A 20,530-nucleotide genomic window follows, 5' to 3' on the forward strand; every position below is an offset into this window, starting at 1 on the left:
AAAGAAAGAAAGAAAGAAAGAAAGAAAGAAAGAAAGAAAGAAAGAAAGAAAGAAAGAATAATGTGAGATAACCTTGGAAAAAAGACAGTCCACACTATTAGGGTCTTGCAAATCAGAATAAAGCAGTAAACAAAATTAAACTGGCAATAGTGTTTTTATTATATTGCAGGGAGAGAGAATATATAAAAGACCTATTTAAGGCTTTGGCAGTGACTCAGTTAAGAAGACTGTACCCAACATGAGGGTTAATCTTGATTATGGCTGGTATTCCCAGCAGCGAATCCCTAGCACATAGCAGGTGAACAGTAAACATTTGCTGAATAAATACATTATGCATAATAAAGAAACATTTAAGTGGGGCACCTGGGTGGCTAAGTCGGTTAAGTGTCTGACTCTTGCTTTGGGCTCAGGTCATGATCTCAGGGTCCCAGGATCCAGCCCCTAGACGGGCTCCACACTCAGCATGGAGTCTGCTTGAGATCCTTTCCTCCTCCCTCACCCTCTTCCTCTGCCCCTCCTGAAGCTCCGGCAATCATGCCTGTACTCTCTCTTTCCCTTTAAAATAAATAAATAAATAAAATCTTGAAAGAAAGAAAGAAAGAGAGAGAGAAACATTTAAGGGATGAAATCAGAGGGCCTGAGCTAAGATAATGACAATGGTAATGGAAAATGGGGAAAAAGTAGAAAAAATATTAAGATAAAATCAATACGATTTAATATTAGATTAGAAGTGGGAAAAGAATATATGATCTTGAAGTTTGGAGCTTGGGTGCTTTGGGAGTGGAAGAAGATAATGAGTCTTCTACCCTCACCTGTGCATAGAAAAGATATTTTAATGCAAATCTTTCTCATTAGAAGTATGATATATGGTTGACCTTGGTAAACACAATACAGAAAGGAGCACAAGAAGTAATTACAACTGACATAACATTGAGTTTACAAATTATCTAGCTATACTTTTTGAAACAGCCATAAACAGTATTCTTAGCTAAGCTAAAAAACAAACTATATGCTTCAATGAATGAATAGCTTAGGTCCTACTCCATATTTCTCAACAGAAAATACAAAAAGAAAAAAAGCTAATTAAATAGAAATGCTGCCCTATAGCTCATCTCACAATTTTAGAAGCAATCCATTTACCTTAACTACTCCTAACAGATACCTTCTAAAAGGCAAGGATACAGGTTAAGCGAAACTCAATGTTCCCAGCTCACAATGTTTCCATCTCTGCCCGGATGGATGGTAAAATAAGCAAGATGATCTACATACTTCCTACCATAATATCCAGCTATTTGCTAAAAAGGATGTTTGCTTTTTACACCAGAGATATCCTGAGGTTCCCCTGGGCAGTCAATCACAGGAGAAAGTGGTTCTTCTTAGCAGAGACAATGTTACAGACGGAATCACATTGATAAACCTGACCACATTTCTCTCTGAAATCTTAAACTAAAGCGTAGATAAAGATAACGTTTGGTTACTTAACAGTCAGTTACTTAGTGGGATATTCACTAAGAAATTTCATTTGTTGCTTCAGAGTAACATGAGCTTTTGAGATTTTTCTGAAGTCTTACGATCCAAGAACAATTAGACACAAACCTGTTAGCTGGAAATGGAGCCTCTTCTTAAGACTTCTTTGACCCACTTGATATAGTCTGAAAATAGAGGAAAATAATTGCCTGTACTGTTTACCATAAAGAGGTTTTAAGAATATCACAAACATCAACCACTTCACATGTGACTAGCAGCAGCATATTTCCAAGACCAGGCTGATCTCCCTACCAGCAACAAGCACTTATGTTAGGTAAGGATGTGGAAACACATTATGCAACCATGTGTACAACTGTATGTTGCTCAGCCAACCGTTTTCATCTTAGAGTCATAACTTTGTGATCACCTGGCCTATCTAACCCAACGCTCTGCTTTCCAAATTGTGTTCTACCTCTTATTAAAAATCAATGGGCATCTGATTCCTCAGGATCCCCTGCAAGCTTGGTCTAGCATTCCACAAACTTGATCGATTCTTTACACTTTGGGAATCAACTCTCCGCTCACAGTCCTTTCTATTTCTTTAGTTTAAGCCCCAGGAAACTCACTCAGGAAGGAGGTTGGAAGATACTTCCACAAGTCATCCAAGAGGGCTGAGAGCAAAATACAAGCGCTTCAGCCATTCAAGGCATGACAGTTGGCTAGTAAGAACTTTTGCTTAGATTCAAGCATTAAACATACACCGGATAGGCCATTTTCCACAAAAGGGATAAAAAATTATTCTGAGATCTTAAAACACAGTGTTCACTGGGAAGAACTGCCATTTTCCATGTCTCCTTCCTTGAAATGCCATTCTTGCCACAGCCCAGATTGAAATTCCTAGGACTCAACAGGGGAAAGTTGAGAAAACCCATGGTGCATTAGGGAAAACAGAAATTCTCAACCAAGAAAACAGAAATTTAAGAAGCACAGGGGAGTTTGTTCTCACAGAAAAAGAAATCTGGGATAGTACTCATAGGAACACTCATATTATCCCCAGGACAGCCTGTAAATAAGTTGTGTTACCACGGACAAATTTTTAAGATTTTTCAAACTAACATCTGAATTCCCAGAAAATGCGTTATGTTCTTAGGAAATGTTTCTCTCAGTCCTCTGCCTTGCCCGCTGTTTTCTCTCTCTGTCTCTCTCTCTCTGGGGTCATGGACAGCAGAGTCTCACAGCCATACACACAGCAATAAAAGCCACCAGCTATTGAACACTTAACCACACACGCCAGGCACTACGCTAAGTATTTGATAGACATTGGAGTGCTTTAACCCTCACAGCAATTCCTACAAGTTGGTGGTATTAACCTCATTTTTGATAGAAACAAACTGAGGTACAAAGAAATTAAGAGAACTGCGGAAAAGTTGGATGGCTGAGAGGTAGCAGAGGCAGGATTCAAATCCCTTAATTTAGAGCCATACTGTTTTTATTGCTAATAATTTTATTGCTAAAAATGGAGAGCAGGGCCCCTGGGTGGCTCAGTCCATTAAATGTCTGCCTTTGGCTCAGGTCATGATCTTGGGGTCCTGGGATCGAGTCCCACGTCGGGCTCCCTGCTCATCAGGGAGTCTGCTTTTCCCTCTCTCTTTGTCCCTTCCCGCCCCCTTCCATGCTCTCTCTCTCTCAAATAAATAAAATCTTTAAAAATTAAAAAAAAAAAGAAAGAAAGCAGAGGATGGACCAAGTATAAACTTGGCTACTGCATGGGCATTTGGACTATAGAAAAAAAAAATGTGTCTTTCTCATGCCCTTTCTTACCCCTAAAACTGAACCCACAAGTGATGGAGGCTGGTGTAAGGCATACAAATTGGAATTGCAGAAAAGCAGCTTAGAAATGGGTGTTTAAAGGTTGGTTAATTTGATTGAAGTAAGAGTGGAATGGAAGAGATGAATTAAGAGCACACTAAATGGCCAACTTTAATCTCTAGTTTTATTCAAGATGCATAATTAGAGAGAAAAAGTCCCGAGTACATCTGCTGGTCTATAAATGTAACCAATTTCATTTATTTAAATGTCATCAAATCTTCTTCACTGTTGGATTCTGGTAGAAACCTTATTCAGTTTTTCCCTAGCTATGTAAATATATTTGGACAGAAACTTATGTGAAATATGTATGTATATATGTATGTACACACATAACCCCAGTTACCCAATATTTATTTACTACACCTTTGACAACGCAGAATCTAAGAGGAAAACAGAAAGTAGGCAAAATGTTCTCTTTGCAGGCAGCATACACACAGTAAACATCATGTGCTTTCATCCCCGCACTTGCCCACGCTAAGACCGTTAAGAACTTTTATTTTGCTGTTACTGCTCACAGCTCAGTATTTGGTAACCTGTTTTTCATTCCACTGCTGATAAGAAGTAAAGAGAAAGGGAGGATTTTTTTTTTTTAAGATTTTATTTATTTTGACAGAGACAGAGTGTACAAGCAGGCAGAGGGAGAGGGAGAAGCAGGCTCTCCGCTGAGCAGGGAGCCCGATGCGGGGCTCGATCCATCATGACCTGAGCCAAAGGCAGACGCCTAACGACTGAGCCACCCAAGCGCCCGAGCGGGAGGATTATTAGAGGAGGCTGTCCTTGGAGGCAGCAGAAAGTGAGAACTGACAGGCAAATAACTAAACGATAGAAAGTATATTCACATACACATAGTTGCTTAATGTGCTGCCGTAGAATGAATGAGTAAATGAATGAACCTTCCCAAGAAACTAAATTACACAGTTTGACAGCAGTTCATGGGAAAAGACCTGGGCATTCTAGTAATCTGAGTACAGAATGTGAGTCAAGAATTAATGTTCTAGGGTGCCTGGGTGGCTCAGTCGTTGTGTCTGCCTTCGGCTCAGGTCATGGTCCCAGGGTCCCGGGATCGAGCCCCGTATCAGGCCCCTGCTCAGTGGGGAGCCTGCTTCTCCCTCTCCCACTCCCCCCTGTTTGTGCTCTCTCTCTCCCTGTGTCTCTCTCTGTCAAATAAATAAATAAAATCCTTAAGAAAAAAAACGAATTAGTGTTCTAGGGGCGCCTGGGTGGCTCAGTTGTTGAGCGTCTGCCTTCGGCTCAGGTCATGATCCAGGGATCCTGGGATCGAGCCCCACATCGAGCTCCCTGCTCCGCAGGAAGCCTGCTTCTCCCTCTCTCTCTCCCCCTGCTTGTGCTCTCTCTCTCTCACTGTGTCTCTCTCTGTCAAATAAATAAATAAAATCCTTAAAAAAAAAAAAGACTGTTCTACTAGGTTGAATAAACTGTTCCATGCAATGTGTGTGTGCATTTGTGTGTGTCTGTCTGTCTCTCAGAGTGGGACAGGGATGATTTTAAGGATTTAGATATCTCACAAAATGAAAGCAGCTGACCCTCGTGGAAACTGGAGCCAGGCGCTGGGAAGCCATGTGGTTCGCTGGGAGCCATGGGCTTTGTCTCTCCTCTGTGTTTCCCTCTGTGGATCTGCATTATTTTTCTTGTTTCTACTCCGTAGGCTATGACTAGTCACATCTCTACCTTCAGCCTCAATGCTGGGCCTTCCAGCTCCTCTCCAGGGAAACAGGGCTTCCACATTCCCAGGAGAGGTATCTAATTGGCCCAATAAAAAAAAAAATCCGATATTTGCTTTTATTCCATCCAGTTGTGGCCAAACGTGTCAGGGTCAAATGTAACAGCGTAACCACCTAGAGCAGCCTTTAAGTATTTATTCATTCAACCACTCATTTATCTCTTTACATATGATATGTAGTCATATGTAAATATCATATGTTTACATATGATATGTAAGCCCCATGTGGAGCTCACATTTGAGAAGTTAATGGTCACATTTCAAGTTTCACATTCAAAGAAATAGAATATTTTGTTACAGTCACTTTCTGAAAGATATTAAGGAACTAGACCATGTTCATGGATGGATCACTAAGTCTCTGAGAAATTTGGAAGCCCTGTCTCATGAAGAATTGTTCAAGACTCTGAAGTTGCTAGTGTAGGAAAGAGAAAACTCATTCAGTCATTCATCAGGATATTTCATGAGTACCTACTTTATTTCCCACACTGTTCTAGATGCTGTGGTTGTCATGGGGCACAAAATGGGACCCAATTTGCTCATATCAAAGGAAACCTGACTGCTGTCGTCAAACTTTAACAATTTGTCATGTATAAAATATACACTTATTCTATTCTGCTCCAAAAGGCAGAACTCATCAGAAAATGAAAGTTACAGAACTAAAGATAGAAGAATGTGCTATCTAACCATTGGTGGGGTCTAGAAATAAAAAATTCCCAGGGAATTACGTCTCCCTGCTGGAACTATGGCAAGTGGGAGAACTATCAGGAATATTGTCAGTGATTCTGGCAGAGGAGAAAAAGTGGAACAGAGGTATTTGCTAAAGTCCCTTCTAAGTCTAAGACTCCAAAATGGAGCTTCAGAGAACAGAGTTCAGAAACATAATACCACATCTGAACCTCCAGTTTAGCTCAGAGAGAGGGCTTCCCAATAGGCTTCATTATGTTATTCTCTACCCTCATTCTTCTCAGATGCACTCTTTGTAAAACAGCATTGCAGAAATGTTCAGAGACCCACAGAGGCTCCAAAGAACATTTTTATAAGTAATGTTGTGGGCTGACTGTACAAATTGGTAATAAGAGCACTATAGGATCTATTGTTACTAATCTGTTTTTAGAACAATACTGAAAAATGACACAACTTCTAACCAGAAAGGGAAATAAATAGGCTAGCCTCTGTCTGTTTCTGCATGTGATGGCAATAAAGGATTTATGTGAGTGACCTTGAAGATTATCTGTACCTACCTAAGATATGCTTTCTGTGGTAACAGTGGGGGACAATGAAGCTGAATTTTACATGCAGACTTCAGAGCCCATGAGATGTAGGATTGAGCCCTGACTCCCTCGTCTCTACTTATGCCTGTTTTCTCATTTGTAAAATGCATATAATCACAATGCATATGGTTAAAAGAGATCATTACACAAACGACGCACTTAGCCCAGTGCAGTGCCTGGCCCAAGGTGAGCACTCAACATACACTAGCTATAATATTTACAGAACAACGAACTTGTGGTGAGTATCCTTTTATGTGCCAGGCAATGAGCTGCTGGCTTTACACGTGATTTCTCATTACTTTCCGTGTTGAATAGATAAGAAAATGAAGACTTAGAGGAGTTAATCAAATCCTTCAAAGTTAAACAGTGAGTGACAGGCAGGAAATTGAGCCCAAGTAGTTTTAAATCAAGAATGTAAACCCAAGTAGTTTCTAACTATTGACTATAGCTCTACTTCCATTATGTTCTCTCTGCCAGCATCTTTAATATCAGGGTTCTGTCTGAAATGGCATCTCATTGTGTTTTTAATTTGCATTTCTAAGGAAACCAGAGAGGGGACAAACCATAAGAGACTCTTAATCTTAGGGAAACAAACTGAGGGTTGCTGGAGTGGAGGGGGTGAGAGGGATGGGGTGGTTGGGTGATGGACATTGGGGAGGGTATGTGCTATGGTGAATGCTGTGAATTGTGTAAGACTGAGGAATCACAGACCTGTACCCCTGAAACAAATAATACATTCTATGTTAATTAAAAAATTGCATTTCTAAGATTGTTAATGTGTCTGAGTGTATTTTCATGGTTTTGTCTTTATCTTACAGATCTGTACAAATACTGTATATTCTAAATACTAATTATGTAATTATTTGCCAGATACACACACACACACACACAATTTTTATATATATTACCTTCTCCAAGTCTTTTCCTTCCTGCTGTCTCTATGGTGTCTCCTCATGAACGAAAGTTCTTATTTAATGCAATTACATTCATCAATCTTTGTGGTCTGTGCTCTTTAGATCTTGTTCAAATAATATTTTCCTTCTCCAGGTCACAGATTTTTTCTTATACTTTCTTCTAAAAGTTTTATTTAGCTTTGCCTTCCACATTTACATTTTTACTAGATATGGAATCGATATTCATGGTCACTGTGAAGTACAGATCCAATTCCATTTTTTCCAATAATTTCAACCCATTTGTTGACCACTCCATTTTCCACAAGTTTCTGGTATATATCAAATTTATTATGTTCCATTGGTCTCTTGGTCCCTTAGTTCTTGCACCAATTACCTACTTTTTACTTAATATAATGTTATAATAAGATTTGCTTCTTCTTTTTCAGGACTATTTTGGCCATTCTCAGGCCTTCAATGATCCACATAAATTTTAAAACCAGCTTTCAAGCTTTGTTGTGTCAAGCTTTCAAGGACAGCACAAATCATTTTTAGATTTTTATTTTAATACCACTGAATATGTCGTTCCATTTGACTAGACATTCAAGAGAGTCTACTTATTATCTAATGTTAATTATGGTATTTGTAATACCATTAATAAATTTTATAATTTTCTCCATAAAGATTTTTTTAGATTATTCCAGCTGTTTGTGCATGTATGTATATAAAATTTCTACTATAAATAGAATTGTACGTTTTTATTTCAACTATTTTCTTTTATTTAAAAGATTTTATTTATTTACTTGAGAAAGAGAGAGAGAGAGAGAAAGCAGGAGCAGGGGGAGGAGGGGCAGGGGGGAGGGAGAGGGACAAGCAGACTCCACGCCGATCCGGAGGCAGGGCTCGATCTCAGGACCCTGAGAGCATGACCCCTGCCAAAACCAAGAATCAGATGCTGAACTGACTAAGCCACCCAGGCACCCCTATTTCAACTATTTGCTACATTTTTGTTGCTGTTGCATAGAAATACCATAGATTTTTGTATATTAAATTTTATAAACAACATATCTAAACTTTTTTATCAATTTTAGTGATGTATCTCTAGATTATGTAGGTATTCTATGTAAATAGTCATATAATTCCTCAAAACTGTGACTTCCTCTCTGTAATTTTTATACCATTCTTTTCTTGTTAGTTTTGCTTTGTTTGTAGCATAACAAATACCGGAAAGATCATGTGTTAAAGTTGTACCATTAAGTATGGTTTGCTGTAAGGTTTGCAGAGATACCTTTTCTCAGGTTATGGAAATTCCCTTTATTCCTAGGTTTATATAAGGTTTTTCTCCTCAATCATGAACAGATATTGAGGGGGTGCCTAGCTGGCTCAGTCCGGAGAGCATGTGACTCTTGATCTTGGAATCATGAGTTTGAGCCCCACGTTGGGCAGAGATTACTTTAAAAAATAAAAAATAAAAGCAGCATATGAATAGACACTGAATTTTATCAAATGCTTTTCCTACATATATTGAGATGATAAAATCTTTTTTCTAATCTGTTGCTGTGAATTTTATTAACAGACTTTTCCAAAGCTAAAGCATGTTTATATTCTGAAATAGATTGAACTTGATCAAGATGTATCATGTCCTATTTACATTGCTGGATTTTTTTTTTTTTTTTAAGTATACTGTTTGGGTTTTTTTGGACCTGTGTTTTAACATGAAGCCTATCATTTTTTTTTATACTTACTGTATCTACTTTCTGAATGAAAGAAGTTGGTCAACTGTTTTATCTTTTTCTTTCTGGAAAAACTACATAATATAGGGATTTTCTGTTTCTTTGTAAAATGTGTTGAGCTTACCTGTAAATCAACAGGGTTTCAATTCATTGACAAGTTGGGGAGTAAAAGAGGAAGGTTGATAACCATACTGTTATCAAAGTATTATATATATATACCATATATATAACCAACTGTTATCAAAAGAGGAAGGTTGATAACCATACTGTTATCAAAGTATTATATATATATATACCATATATATAACCAACTGTTATCAAAAGAGGAAGGTTGATAACCATACTGTTATTGATGTATTTAATTTTCTATTTTACCTTAGGCCTGTAGTCCCCTCCCACCACCACCCTGCCCTGCGCCACCAAAATCCACTTTTCTAGGCTATTATGGGCTGAATTGTGTTCCCAGAAAATTCGTATGTTGAGTCTCTAACACCCAGTACCTCAGAAGGTGACTCTATTGGGAGAAAGGGCCTTCAAAGGGTGATTAAGTTAAAAAGAGACCTTAGGGTAGGCCTTAATCCAATCTGACTGGTGTCCTTATAGAAAGAAGTTTGGCCCCACAGAGAAATGTGACAGAGAGCATGCTCTCACACAGAGAAAACACGATGTGAGGACACAGAGAGAAGGCAGCCATCTGCAAGCCAAGGACAGAGGCCAGGGGAAACCAAACTGGCAAAGACCTTGATTTTAGACTTCTATTGTTCACAATTGTGAGGAAATTAATTTCTGTCCTTTAAGTCACCCAGTCTGTGGAATTTATTAGAGCAGCCCTAGCAAACGAATACAAAGGTTTACACATTTATTGAGATATAAGCTAGTTGTTCAAAATATTTTCTCTCTCCCTTTTTATTGTGTATTTTGCCTACTCATCTCTTCACTTTTCTTCTTAACAGCCTTGCTGGAGGTTCTTCTGTCTTCTGAAAGGTAAACCAGACCCCCTAGTTCAGATCCTGGCTCTGCCATTAACTAGTTGGATAACTTTCGACAAGCGACTTAAATTCTCATAGTTTCATTTTCCTCTTTTGTAAAATGGAGATAATTATAATACCCTCGAGCACCTGGGTGGCTCAGTTGGTTAAGCAACTGCCGTCGGCTCAGGTCATGATCCTGGTGTCCCGGGATCGAGTCCGCATCGGGCTCCCTGCTCAGCGGGGAGCCTGCTTCTCCCTCTGACCCTCCCCCCTCTCATGCTCTCTCTTTCTCTCTCTCATTCTCTCTCAAATAAATAAAATCTTTAAAAAAATTTAAAAAATTTTTTTTTAATTTTATTAAAAAAATTGTAACACCTCATCGTAGGGCTGTTATGGGGATTAGATGAGCTAACATAAATAAATCACTTAAAACAGTGCCAGTCAGTGCTAAATATGAGCTCTTTTTGTTGATATTATGATGGTTATTGTTCAAAGTATCATATTTGGGTATTATTGATTTTCTCTATTGTTTTTCTGTTTTGTATTATCTTTACATTATATTCTTTCTTGTTTTTTGTTGGCTGGTGGCTTTTTTCCTTCTTTTAGCTCACTCACTCTTCTTTATCCAGGTGAAGTTAAAATCTTCGCTAATTTATTTTTCAGCATCGTTATTTTCTGTTCAGAAAATCAACTCAAACTTATAAATTTCCTCTGCTTTGGCTACTTCCAGAAAATTGTGATACAAAATGCTTTATCATTCACCTGTAGGTATTTTGTCATTTTTTAAACTACCATTTATTACAAGTCTAACTTGGCACCCAATATTATTTTTTAGTTTGTTTCCAGAAATTTGGAGTCTTTTATCCAACTTCCATTATATTTTCGCTTTATTGCAGTCCCTCCTTAACACCTCTGTCTCCACCCAGCTCACCAGACTGAGGGCCTTCTGCTCCTCATGCACAGATGCCGTATCTTCTTGTACTTTTCTGAAGATGACAAACTATTTCTTAAATATTCTTCTGGATCCCAGAGTCCCTTGTTTTGAGATGTGTACTCTTCCCCCCAATTCTTCTCAATACTGTTTCTTTTCTTGCTGCACAGTATTTTTTCCACCCAAGGGACCACTTCAATTTACTTTTTCTTCTCTACTTCTAGAACAGGGCAAGACCCATTCAGACTCCAGGTTCCAGTAGGTAGGGTGCGTGGATTTCCCCTCGGTCCTGCCTGTTGTCCTTGGTATGGACATTGACTACTTTTCTCACATTTGCAACTGACAGGCAGATTCACCGACACTATTCTCATTCCAAAATCTAGCTCGTAATCAACTTCCCTCTGCCTGGCCTGCCTCCACTCTACGTGGTTATTGTAGTCCACTCACACAATTCCACTCACCTGAGTTGTTTTTTGTTTTTTATTTTTTTGTTTCTTAGTCATCTGAACTGATTAAGTACCCACTAAGACCAAGTTTCTTCCTTTCAACTCAAATCTTCAGGACTGTATTCCTGGGAATTACCTGTTTAGAATGCAGTGAATGCTGCCAATTTTCTTCCACTTTCTCCCCAGTTATTTCGGGGGATTTGTAGTTTAGTGTCTGTCTGGCATAAAGAAGATGATGGTTGCACTGGGGAGTGGATACAGGGAAGATGGAGAAATGTGTCCTTTATTTTTTTTTAATCACTATAATTTTTTTTATTTTTAACTTTTTGGCTATTTAGATCATTCATTTCAAGAAACAGTAAGTTGCAACAAATATAAGGGCTTATTTATTTCTTTGACCATAAATATATTTTCTTCCAATTAATAAGATCTAATTTCTCATGAGGAAGTAAGAAAAATCTCACTGTAAATCTTAAAAATGAGAGAAAGCTTAAATGATACTTCAAGATTTTGTAATTTTCAAATTCTGCCAAAGATTATTTCTTGAAATTCCAATTAAATACTTCATTAAAGAAGTACTTATATGTTCCATTAGTATAGGTGTTTAGTCAAAAATATGAAAAGTAATCAAAAATGCTTTTTCATTTTCCTTTGAAGGCTCTGTGTAGCTCAGAAACTGACAATAAATCTGTTAATTTAAAACAGAGTTTATCAAACTCAAAGATAATTTTCAATACAAATAACACTAAGGCTCAAATTTCAAGTCACTAGGAATGATGATTAAACCACATTCACCATGAAGAACTAGACAACTAATGTGTAACTACATTATTTAAAAAGATGCCTGAGGATGGGGACAAGTGGGGAGGCAGACGGTGGCGACCTCTGTCAGATGGAATCTCCTCTCTGCTGGTCCTCACGCCGCTGCTCCGGAAGCCCCGGCATGCGGCTCAGGACGGCCACCAAGCAGGGAGAAGCCACGGGCGGCACTGCCCTGGCCGCGAATCGCGGGCTTCCGGGCGGAGGCTCCACCGAAACGTGTTCTTTAAACCCACTTTCTGTTTGAGTGAATGAAGAGCTCTGCAGTATTGCCCCACTTTTGTCAAGTGAATGTTTCTGGAACAAGACTTGGTCTGTGCCAGGTGTTGCTTTGAAAATCACTTTCTGATGTGTCCTGTCTCTGTCACTTCCTTGGAGGTAACCCTGGAGGCAAAGTTTATTAGCTCCTCCAGGGTTCAGTCTCCTCCCATATGAAGAGGATACCTGCCTCATTGGTATAAAAGAAACGATCCACATAAAGTACTTAGAACTAGCCCTGGCTATAATAAATGCTTCACCAACGGTAGGCATTATCATTATCACTATTATTATTTAATAATGCAGTTGCTGTGAAGTGTGTCTTGTTCTGAGAGCTATGAGATGTAGGTCCATTTCCATCTCTTCCGGCTGACAAATTTTAAGCTTTTCTTTCCTCTCTGTGCCTTAATTTTCTCATTTGTCAAATTGTAGTGCTGGGATACATAATCTTCCAAATCCTGCCTCCACTGACAGAGATTCTGGGGAACCTAGAGCAATGTTGCTTCCTGCATCCTCTGGGAACAGAGGTCCTTTATCGGAAGCTACTATTAAACATAGGTCTTTAAGTCACACAAAGTAGAACTGGGCCTGGGGACAAAGACCTTAATACAAAGTTCTATTTGTCCTCAGGTGGCTCTGACCAAGTATGTTTTTGCAGTGCATCCTTGTTTTTCCTCTTTCTTGCTTCCTCTCTCAGAGTTTTCTTTCCCTCTGTCTTAGCTCAGGGTGCTAAAACAGAATCCCACAGCCTGGTATTCCATAGGGTAGCTTATGAACAACAGGTATTTATTTCTCACAGTTCTGGAGGCTGGAGGCATGAGATCAGGTGCCAGCACAGGTCCTGGCAAGGGTCCTCTTCTGGGCTACAAACTGCCCACTTGTGTCCTCACATGGCCGACAGCAGACAGGGAAAGCAGGCTCTCTTGTGACTCTTGTAAGGAAACAATCCCATTCATGAGAATCCCACCCTGGTGACCCCATCTAATCCTCATTACTTCTGAAAGGCCCCATCTCCCAATAGTGTCATATTGGGGGCACAGATTTTCAACATACAAATTTGGGGAGGGGAACATAAACATTCAGTCCCTAAGACCCTCCGTTCAAGTCACTAGGTCTTTTTCCTTACCAACATGCTATTCCCCTTCTCCAAATCGAGCTGGACCCTCCATCAGGTGATTCATTGACTCATTATATTTCACTGCAGAATAGGATGCTTCATTATTAAATCAAAGTTTTCTCATTCACTATATAATGTAGAGCCTTTGTTCCCCTGGAACCAGAATTCTAGGCATCATTAAATAGGTGTAAAAGATATTTGGGAATGAAAAGAGGTGAAAATAATCTTACAAATCACACATTTATAATTTCTTCTACCAGGATGAGGCTTTATCTTTTACATTACTTAAGTTAGGACCATGATGGCAAAGTATTTTTTTACCAGGTTTGTGCAGAACCTATCACGACTCTACCAGACACTTAAAATAGTTCCAGAACCAAGAGTCAAAGGAAGGTCTGTGTGATCCAGAGCTGGTACAATTGTTCAATTGCATACTTGAGAATAGCATTACCAAAATGTATTCGGTAAAAATCCAGTTCCATGATATATAAACCGTTTGTGAAGTATAGGTAAAAATTACTATGGTCACATAAATTTGGTTATCACTATGCTAAGCAAAACCAAACAATTTTATTTAGAACAGGAGTTCTCACAACCTTTAATATGTCATTATAGGGGCGCCTGGGTGGCTCAGTCTGTTAAGCGTCTGCCTTCGGCTCAGGTCCTGATCCCAGGGTCCTGGGATCGAGCCCCGCGTCGGGCTCCCTGCTCAGTGGGGAGCCTGCTTCTCCCTCTGCCTGCTGCTCTCCCTGCTTGTGCTCTTTCTCTGTCAAATAAATAAATAAAATCTTAAAAAAATATATGTCATTATATATTGGGAACGTCTAAGAAACTTCTAAGCTCTCTAAAGCATGTTCCCATGTTTTTTAGAAAAGTATCTGTGAAAGTTTATTAAAAATTAAAATTTAATATTAAGCAAATAGTCACTCCCTCTGCCCCCACTCTAGGTGAAGTATCCTACCCAACACCATTGACATTGGGGTTGGACATGTGACTTGCTCTGGTCAATGGAACATTAGAGGCCTTAGAGGTTCTAAGATCAATTTCTCTCTTACACTTCTGTGAGAACCTGTCTTGTTTAGCCACTTGTACTAGACTGATAGAGAAGATCTGAACCCAACTAGTAGCTTGGAATCAAGCCATGGTGACTACAACCTTGATGCCAAGTATGCAGTGGAGCCCAGCCTAGACCAGCTGAACTGTGGTTGAACTGCAGACAGTGAGCATGAAAATAAATGTGTATGGGGGATAAGCCACTGAGATATTGAGGCTAGCCGTCACCAAAAGCAGACTAAACATGTCAATGAAGTAGAGTTCCATGCAAAATGATTTGGGAAAACAAGCTTGAGTCTTTCAAAATCCCTCTTTCTACCAACCTACCATCAAAATCCCTCTTTCTACCAACCTACCATCATTCTCCAGTATTTAAGAAAATTAGTGCAGCCTTTTCAATTGAATAAACATTACAGTTTTCATTGTGATCCACATATCTATAGTTCCACATAACAAAGCCTGGGAGTTAGGATGAGCAGTCCCATTTCCCAACTAAGTAGGGGAACTAGCGGGGCTAATGATGGACAGAGAAGTCCATGGGACCCAGATCTCCAGAGTCTTGGCCCTGGTGCTTTCCCCCTACACTCTGTTGCCCCTCTTAGTTTCTATAAAAAGCCCTTCGTGCTCGAGTGCCTGGGCGGCTCAGTCAGATAAGCATCTGACTTCAGTTCATTCATGATTTCGGGGTCCTGGGATCGAGCCCTGCAATGGGCTCCCCACTCAGTGGGGAGTCTGCTTGTCCCTCTCCCTCTGTTCCTTCCCCCCCCGCCCCCCATGCTGTCTCTCTCTCAAATAAAGAAATAAAATCTTAAAAAAAAAAAAGTCCTTCACACTCTAATGTGTATTTAGTTCCAAATTTCTATTTTCAGATATACTTTCTGATTTGGAAATTCTGTAATTAAAAAATGACTTCAAAACAATCTCCAGTTGAATAATATGAGTTTGGGTTGCATATTGTGAACATTAATAATATCAAGAAGCCTTCCATTTATTTAATTGCACAAAAATCGTCATCCAGTGTCCTCTACCCAAAATGGCCCAAGTAACTTTAAAAGCTACACTGAACGATAGGGAGCTGTGGGAAATGACTAAATCACACTGAAAGCAGTACTCTGCTCATAAAAAGTTCAAAGATTAGGCAATCTGGGTGGTAGAAAGATGTGAACCAAAGGAACCGGGACATAGTCCTGAACAAGTCCCAAAGTTTGTAATGTGAACAAGTTATGTGCTCAAGTCCTGAAACCAATAGCTGCACATGTTTTTAAAAATATTCCTGTTGAACCTGTTTGAGGGCAGGTGGTATCTTCAGCAGGCATCTCCCTTGTGTATGACATCTGCTATTGGCCTAGTGGTCCCAGGCACCATGCCTTGTTTTAGTGTTACAAGGCTTTTTTTTTTTTTTTGAGTTTTTTTTTTTTTTTTGAGAGAGAGAGAGCATGAGGGGGGGGCGGGGAGGGGCAGAGGGTGAGGGAGAAGCAGACTCCCCTCTGAGCCGGGAGCCCGTTGTGGGGCTCGATCCAAGGACCCTGGGATCAGGGCCTGAGCCAAAGGCAGTTGCTTAACCAACTGAGCCACCCAGGCGCCTGCAAGGCTCTTGACTCCCAGTGCCCTCCGCAGAGATCCTAGGAAGCATTCAACTAGTGCCTCAAAGTCCTACCCATCAAAAATATTTCTCTGACACAGACAATGCCTTACTTCTGTAGGAGTGGAAACAGTATAGCATTTCTGAAGGGCACTTTGCCAATTTCATTCATTCATTTTCCACATCCTCTCTGTGCCAGGCACTCTTCTAGGGCTATAGATACTGTAGTGAACAAAGCAGATAAAACTTTCTGCCCTTTTGGAGTTGGCATTCTAGGGGTAGGAGATGCGGGAAGATAAGTTACTCTAGGGGAGAAAAATAAATGAATTAAAATGTCATTAATAAGTAGAAGGTCAGAAATTCTACAGAGGAAACTTACGCATAACAGGGAAGGGAATGAATGTAGGTTATAGTCTTAAATAAGGTGGTCAGAGAAGACCTCAATAAGGCCATGTTTAACTCCATATAATGTTTAAAATTTTAGAGCTACAAAATAGACCAAATGGAAACACATAAACTGCGTATTTGTGATTATTCAATTGAAATGAGTATTTGTGATCACCTTAAGAAAGTAGGATCTGGAGCCATTGTTTGTGCTGTGTTCTATATGTGTGTGCTTGTGTATTTTTAATTAATTGGAATTTTTGTGAATGATGTACTTAGGCATCTCTATTTAAAAAAAAACTCTCCCAGGCAATTCTGATGCACAACAGATATAAAATTGTTTCCTTCCCACCTTATACTTTAGATTCTATGGTCAAAGGAGACCAATAATCTGAGCATGCTGAATTCAATATTTTAAGTTTTACATATATGTAAATCTTCCTGAAATCCTATCAATTAGATTACTAAGGAGTCATACACAAATACCTCACAGTGCACTGTGCGAAATACGTAATGTAGTCCAAATGAAGAGGTTCGCACAATAAATATTTAACTGCCATCACTGTTATTATTGTGAGAGGCTTAACGGGGAACAAGGTATTTGATACGGACCTTGAAAAAGGAATGGGATATATGGGAAAAGATAGGTAAAGGATGTAGATAAAGGTCAGATACTGGATTTTGTAGGCAGGAGAAATACCTGGCCAGAGTCATGGGCAATGAGCTTATCTCGAGCAAAGGCCACTGTTCCTTTCATTCCGTAGCTCCATGACCGCTGGGTCTGCGTCCGCCTTGCTCACTGCTTTATCCCAGAATATAGCTGTAGATATTTGTTGAATGTTCAAAGTATTTGGACCACAACTGAAAGTTTTCCTTTTTAAATGGAACCTCAGGCCATTTTTATGACATCAGTCATCATTTTAACAAGGAGCTAACCAGAGCCATGCTGAGACAGAGTTAAGCAAGACACATTCAAGCATAAAACTACAGTGCTATCATTCTTGGATTTGTACACAATCACAACTCATTTATCTGGTGGAGTTAGGAAATTAGAAAGTTCTTTAGAAAGAAAATGGCCATTTAATGCTAGTTTTTAAAATGTATTTTAACAAAGTTTGATGGAAACATTTTAAATGCTTTTATTACAAATACCCGTGGCTTTTTAAACACTGCATATAAAACAAAATTGAGCCTTTTCTTTAATGAATCTGTGCTGGTTCCAGATCACAAACTGAGCAGCCTAAAAGTAACTTTGGCTAACTTAAGCTAAGTGTTCGGTTTTGTTTTTTGGGTTTTTTTTTTCTTTTTTGAGAGAGAGAGAGAGCGTGAGTGTGCACTCACTCGAGCGGGGTTGAGGAGGGGCAGAGGGAGAGGGAGAAAGAGAATCTTAAGCAGGCCCCACACTCAGCGCTAAGACTGACGTGCTGAGGAGGATGGCAGGGGCGGGGTTTGATCTCATGACCTTGAGATCATGACCTGAGCCAAACTCTAGAGTCAGATACTTAACTAACTGAGTCACCCAGATGCCCTAAGTATTTTATTGGAATGTTTCAGGGCAGTCCCCAAATTAAAGGAAAATTGGATATCCAATCTTGAAAAGGTCAGGGACCATGTAGTTCCAAGGGTCTGTGTGGAAGGGAAGAATAAAGTATCTATTTGAGATCCCAGGATGAAGCAGCCCCAACAGCTGTGAGTCACTCTGCTTGACATCCAAACCCCCGCCCAAAAGCAACTGATCTGCTCAGACCAGACGCTCGATCAACCTTGCCCAGGAAAAGAGAGGGCACCATGAGTGACGGTTCCTCTGAAGCAAAGTACAACCTGGGAAAAGTAGTTTTCCAAAGCACAGTCACAGTGCTGCTTCCAAAAGAGAGCAGAAGGAGGGCTGGACACATGAAAAAACAGAGGTCCCACACAAAAATTAGTGATCATTTCAAACATCAATGACAGTATTAGATTATAATCCAGTGATGTTCTTGGAACCTACTCAGCTGTTCAAGGCTGCTCTTCCCCTGTACTTAATGGTCTCAGATCTCTCTACTTTTCAAGTTTCTAATTTGTATAGTTCTTTTGTCTCTCTTTTTCTTTTATTTTTTTAAAGATTTTATTTATTTATTTGAGAGAGAGAGAGAATGCACAAGCAGGGGGAGGGGCAGAGGGAGAAGCAGGCTCCCTGGGGAGCAGGGAGCTGGATGTGGGGCTCCATCCCAGGACTCCGGGATCATGACCTGAGCCGAAGGCAGATGTTTAACTGACTGAGCCACCCAGGCGCCCCTCTTTTTCTTTTAAAATGATTATCTGTTTCTTGCTACCTTCAATTTGTCTACTTTGGTACTTTCAATTTGCCCACCTAGCTATTTTCAATGTACCTACCTCTACTTGCCTATGGACTAGGAAATGAAGGAGCCAAGCCTGTCAGCTGTAAGTATGTAATGAGCTTTAAATGAGTCTGAGTCTCTGAGTAAAATGCGGATGACAAACAGATAGGCTTGGCATCATCTTCACTACCTTGCTGCTCAGGGACTTCTCTTGCTAACACTTAGTTGTTTAGCTATTTTGATAGTGACTGGATAAGGAATTTATCTGTAAATAGTATGCTGCCATTTTTTGAAGAACGCAATGTTCTTTTATAATTATTTATTTCATCTTCACCATGGCACTGAAAGGAAGGAAAGGACAAATATTTGCTCAGGTTTACAAGTATAAAAACAGAGCCACAGAGAGCTTAAAGTGCATGGATGAAAAGGCGAGGCGAACCCCAGGTGTCTGGTTTCCACTCTAGAAGTTAGTTAATAGATTCAGCTATGTCAATATCAGGGGATCTACAGAACCATAGGTCAGAGGCAGCTTAAAACTCAAGGGATCACTAGGGGATATAACAAGTGTATGATACAAAAGCACAGGGAAAATCCTACATATCACTATTGAACATGTACAAAATCCCAAGAACAGTGGAAGCAAGTAAATGGGAGCAAACAAAACGGTATAAGTTAACTAAATGGGAACAAACTTCACTGTGCAATCACTTCTGGCAACAACTTGCATGAAATGCTGAAAATATGTTTACCAATTTTCAGGCAACACAAAACTGGAAAGCATTACTAATTTATCAAATGACAGAAACAAGATTCAAGCTGGAACTACTGGCCAGAATTTAACCATGATGAAATTCAATACAGATTTTTTTAAATTTTTCATATTTATATCTAAGATTCAAATTTACAAATGTGGTACAGGAGAAGCCTAGCTTGACAACAGTCATAGGGATGTTGGTTTACTGCAAACAAGAAATAATAATATTTACTGTTTATTGAACATAGTGCTGAGCATCATGCCAAGATTTTTACAATGTATTATGTCAATTCTCATAACAATTCTAAAAAGTAAGTAACATCATCATCATCATCATCCCTTTGTTATAGATGAAAAAACTAATAATCTGAGAAGTAAAATGCCCAGAGTCTAACAGCTCGTCAATGTTAAAACCAGGGGTTAAACCTACCTAAAACCATGTCTTATTAATATGCTACTGTTACTGTTTAAAAATAAATGCCATTAATAAAAGACTCAAGGAACTCTCCGCAATACTCACATCTCAACTGCAGTACTCTGTGCAGTTTTCTGGGGATGCATAACTTTTATATTCACCTACATATACCTTTTATAAAGATACAGTCACTGTGTGTCCTGAGAGCAATGGTAAGTAAGCAGCACAGGAGAAATGAATGAGGGAACTGAGAAGAATTTAAGAGATGCCTTCAAATACACAAACTTGAAACAAGAATTATGCATGGTGTTGAGGAACGGGCCTAGGCTCTGGATTCAGCCAGACTGATCCACCTCTCTCACCTGTGTGACTTGAACCAGTTTCCCTATACGTAAAATGCCCAGGATGATCCTTCCTGCTACTGGTGCTGGGAGCAGTGGAAACAAGGCATGGGAAACCCCTTGGCACAGCGTTGGTACAGAGACGTGCCCAAGAGATGGTATAATTATTG

At 39.5% G+C, this 20,530-nt stretch overlaps 1 protein-coding gene across 2 annotated transcripts in view; it reads right to left on the reverse strand.

Annotated features, from left to right (window-relative positions):
• LEPROT (leptin receptor overlapping transcript) overlaps positions 1-20,530 on the reverse strand; it is an 87,242-nt gene that overhangs the window by 28,202 nt on the left and 38,510 nt on the right. For both annotated transcript variants that reach the window (XM_025871779.2, XM_073896617.1), the window contains exon 3: positions 1,597-1,652. In XM_025871779.2, coding sequence (XP_025727564.2) covers positions 1,597-1,652 — 56 coding nt within the window. The remainder of the gene's footprint in view (positions 1-1,596; positions 1,653-20,530) is intronic.

Source organism: Callorhinus ursinus, unplaced genomic scaffold (assembly GCF_003265705.2).
Source record: "Callorhinus ursinus isolate GAN/ISIS: 27379988/994484 unplaced genomic scaffold, GSC_fseal_2.0 scaffold9, whole genome shotgun sequence".
Lineage (NCBI taxonomy): Eukaryota > Metazoa > Chordata > Mammalia > Carnivora > Otariidae > Callorhinus > Callorhinus ursinus.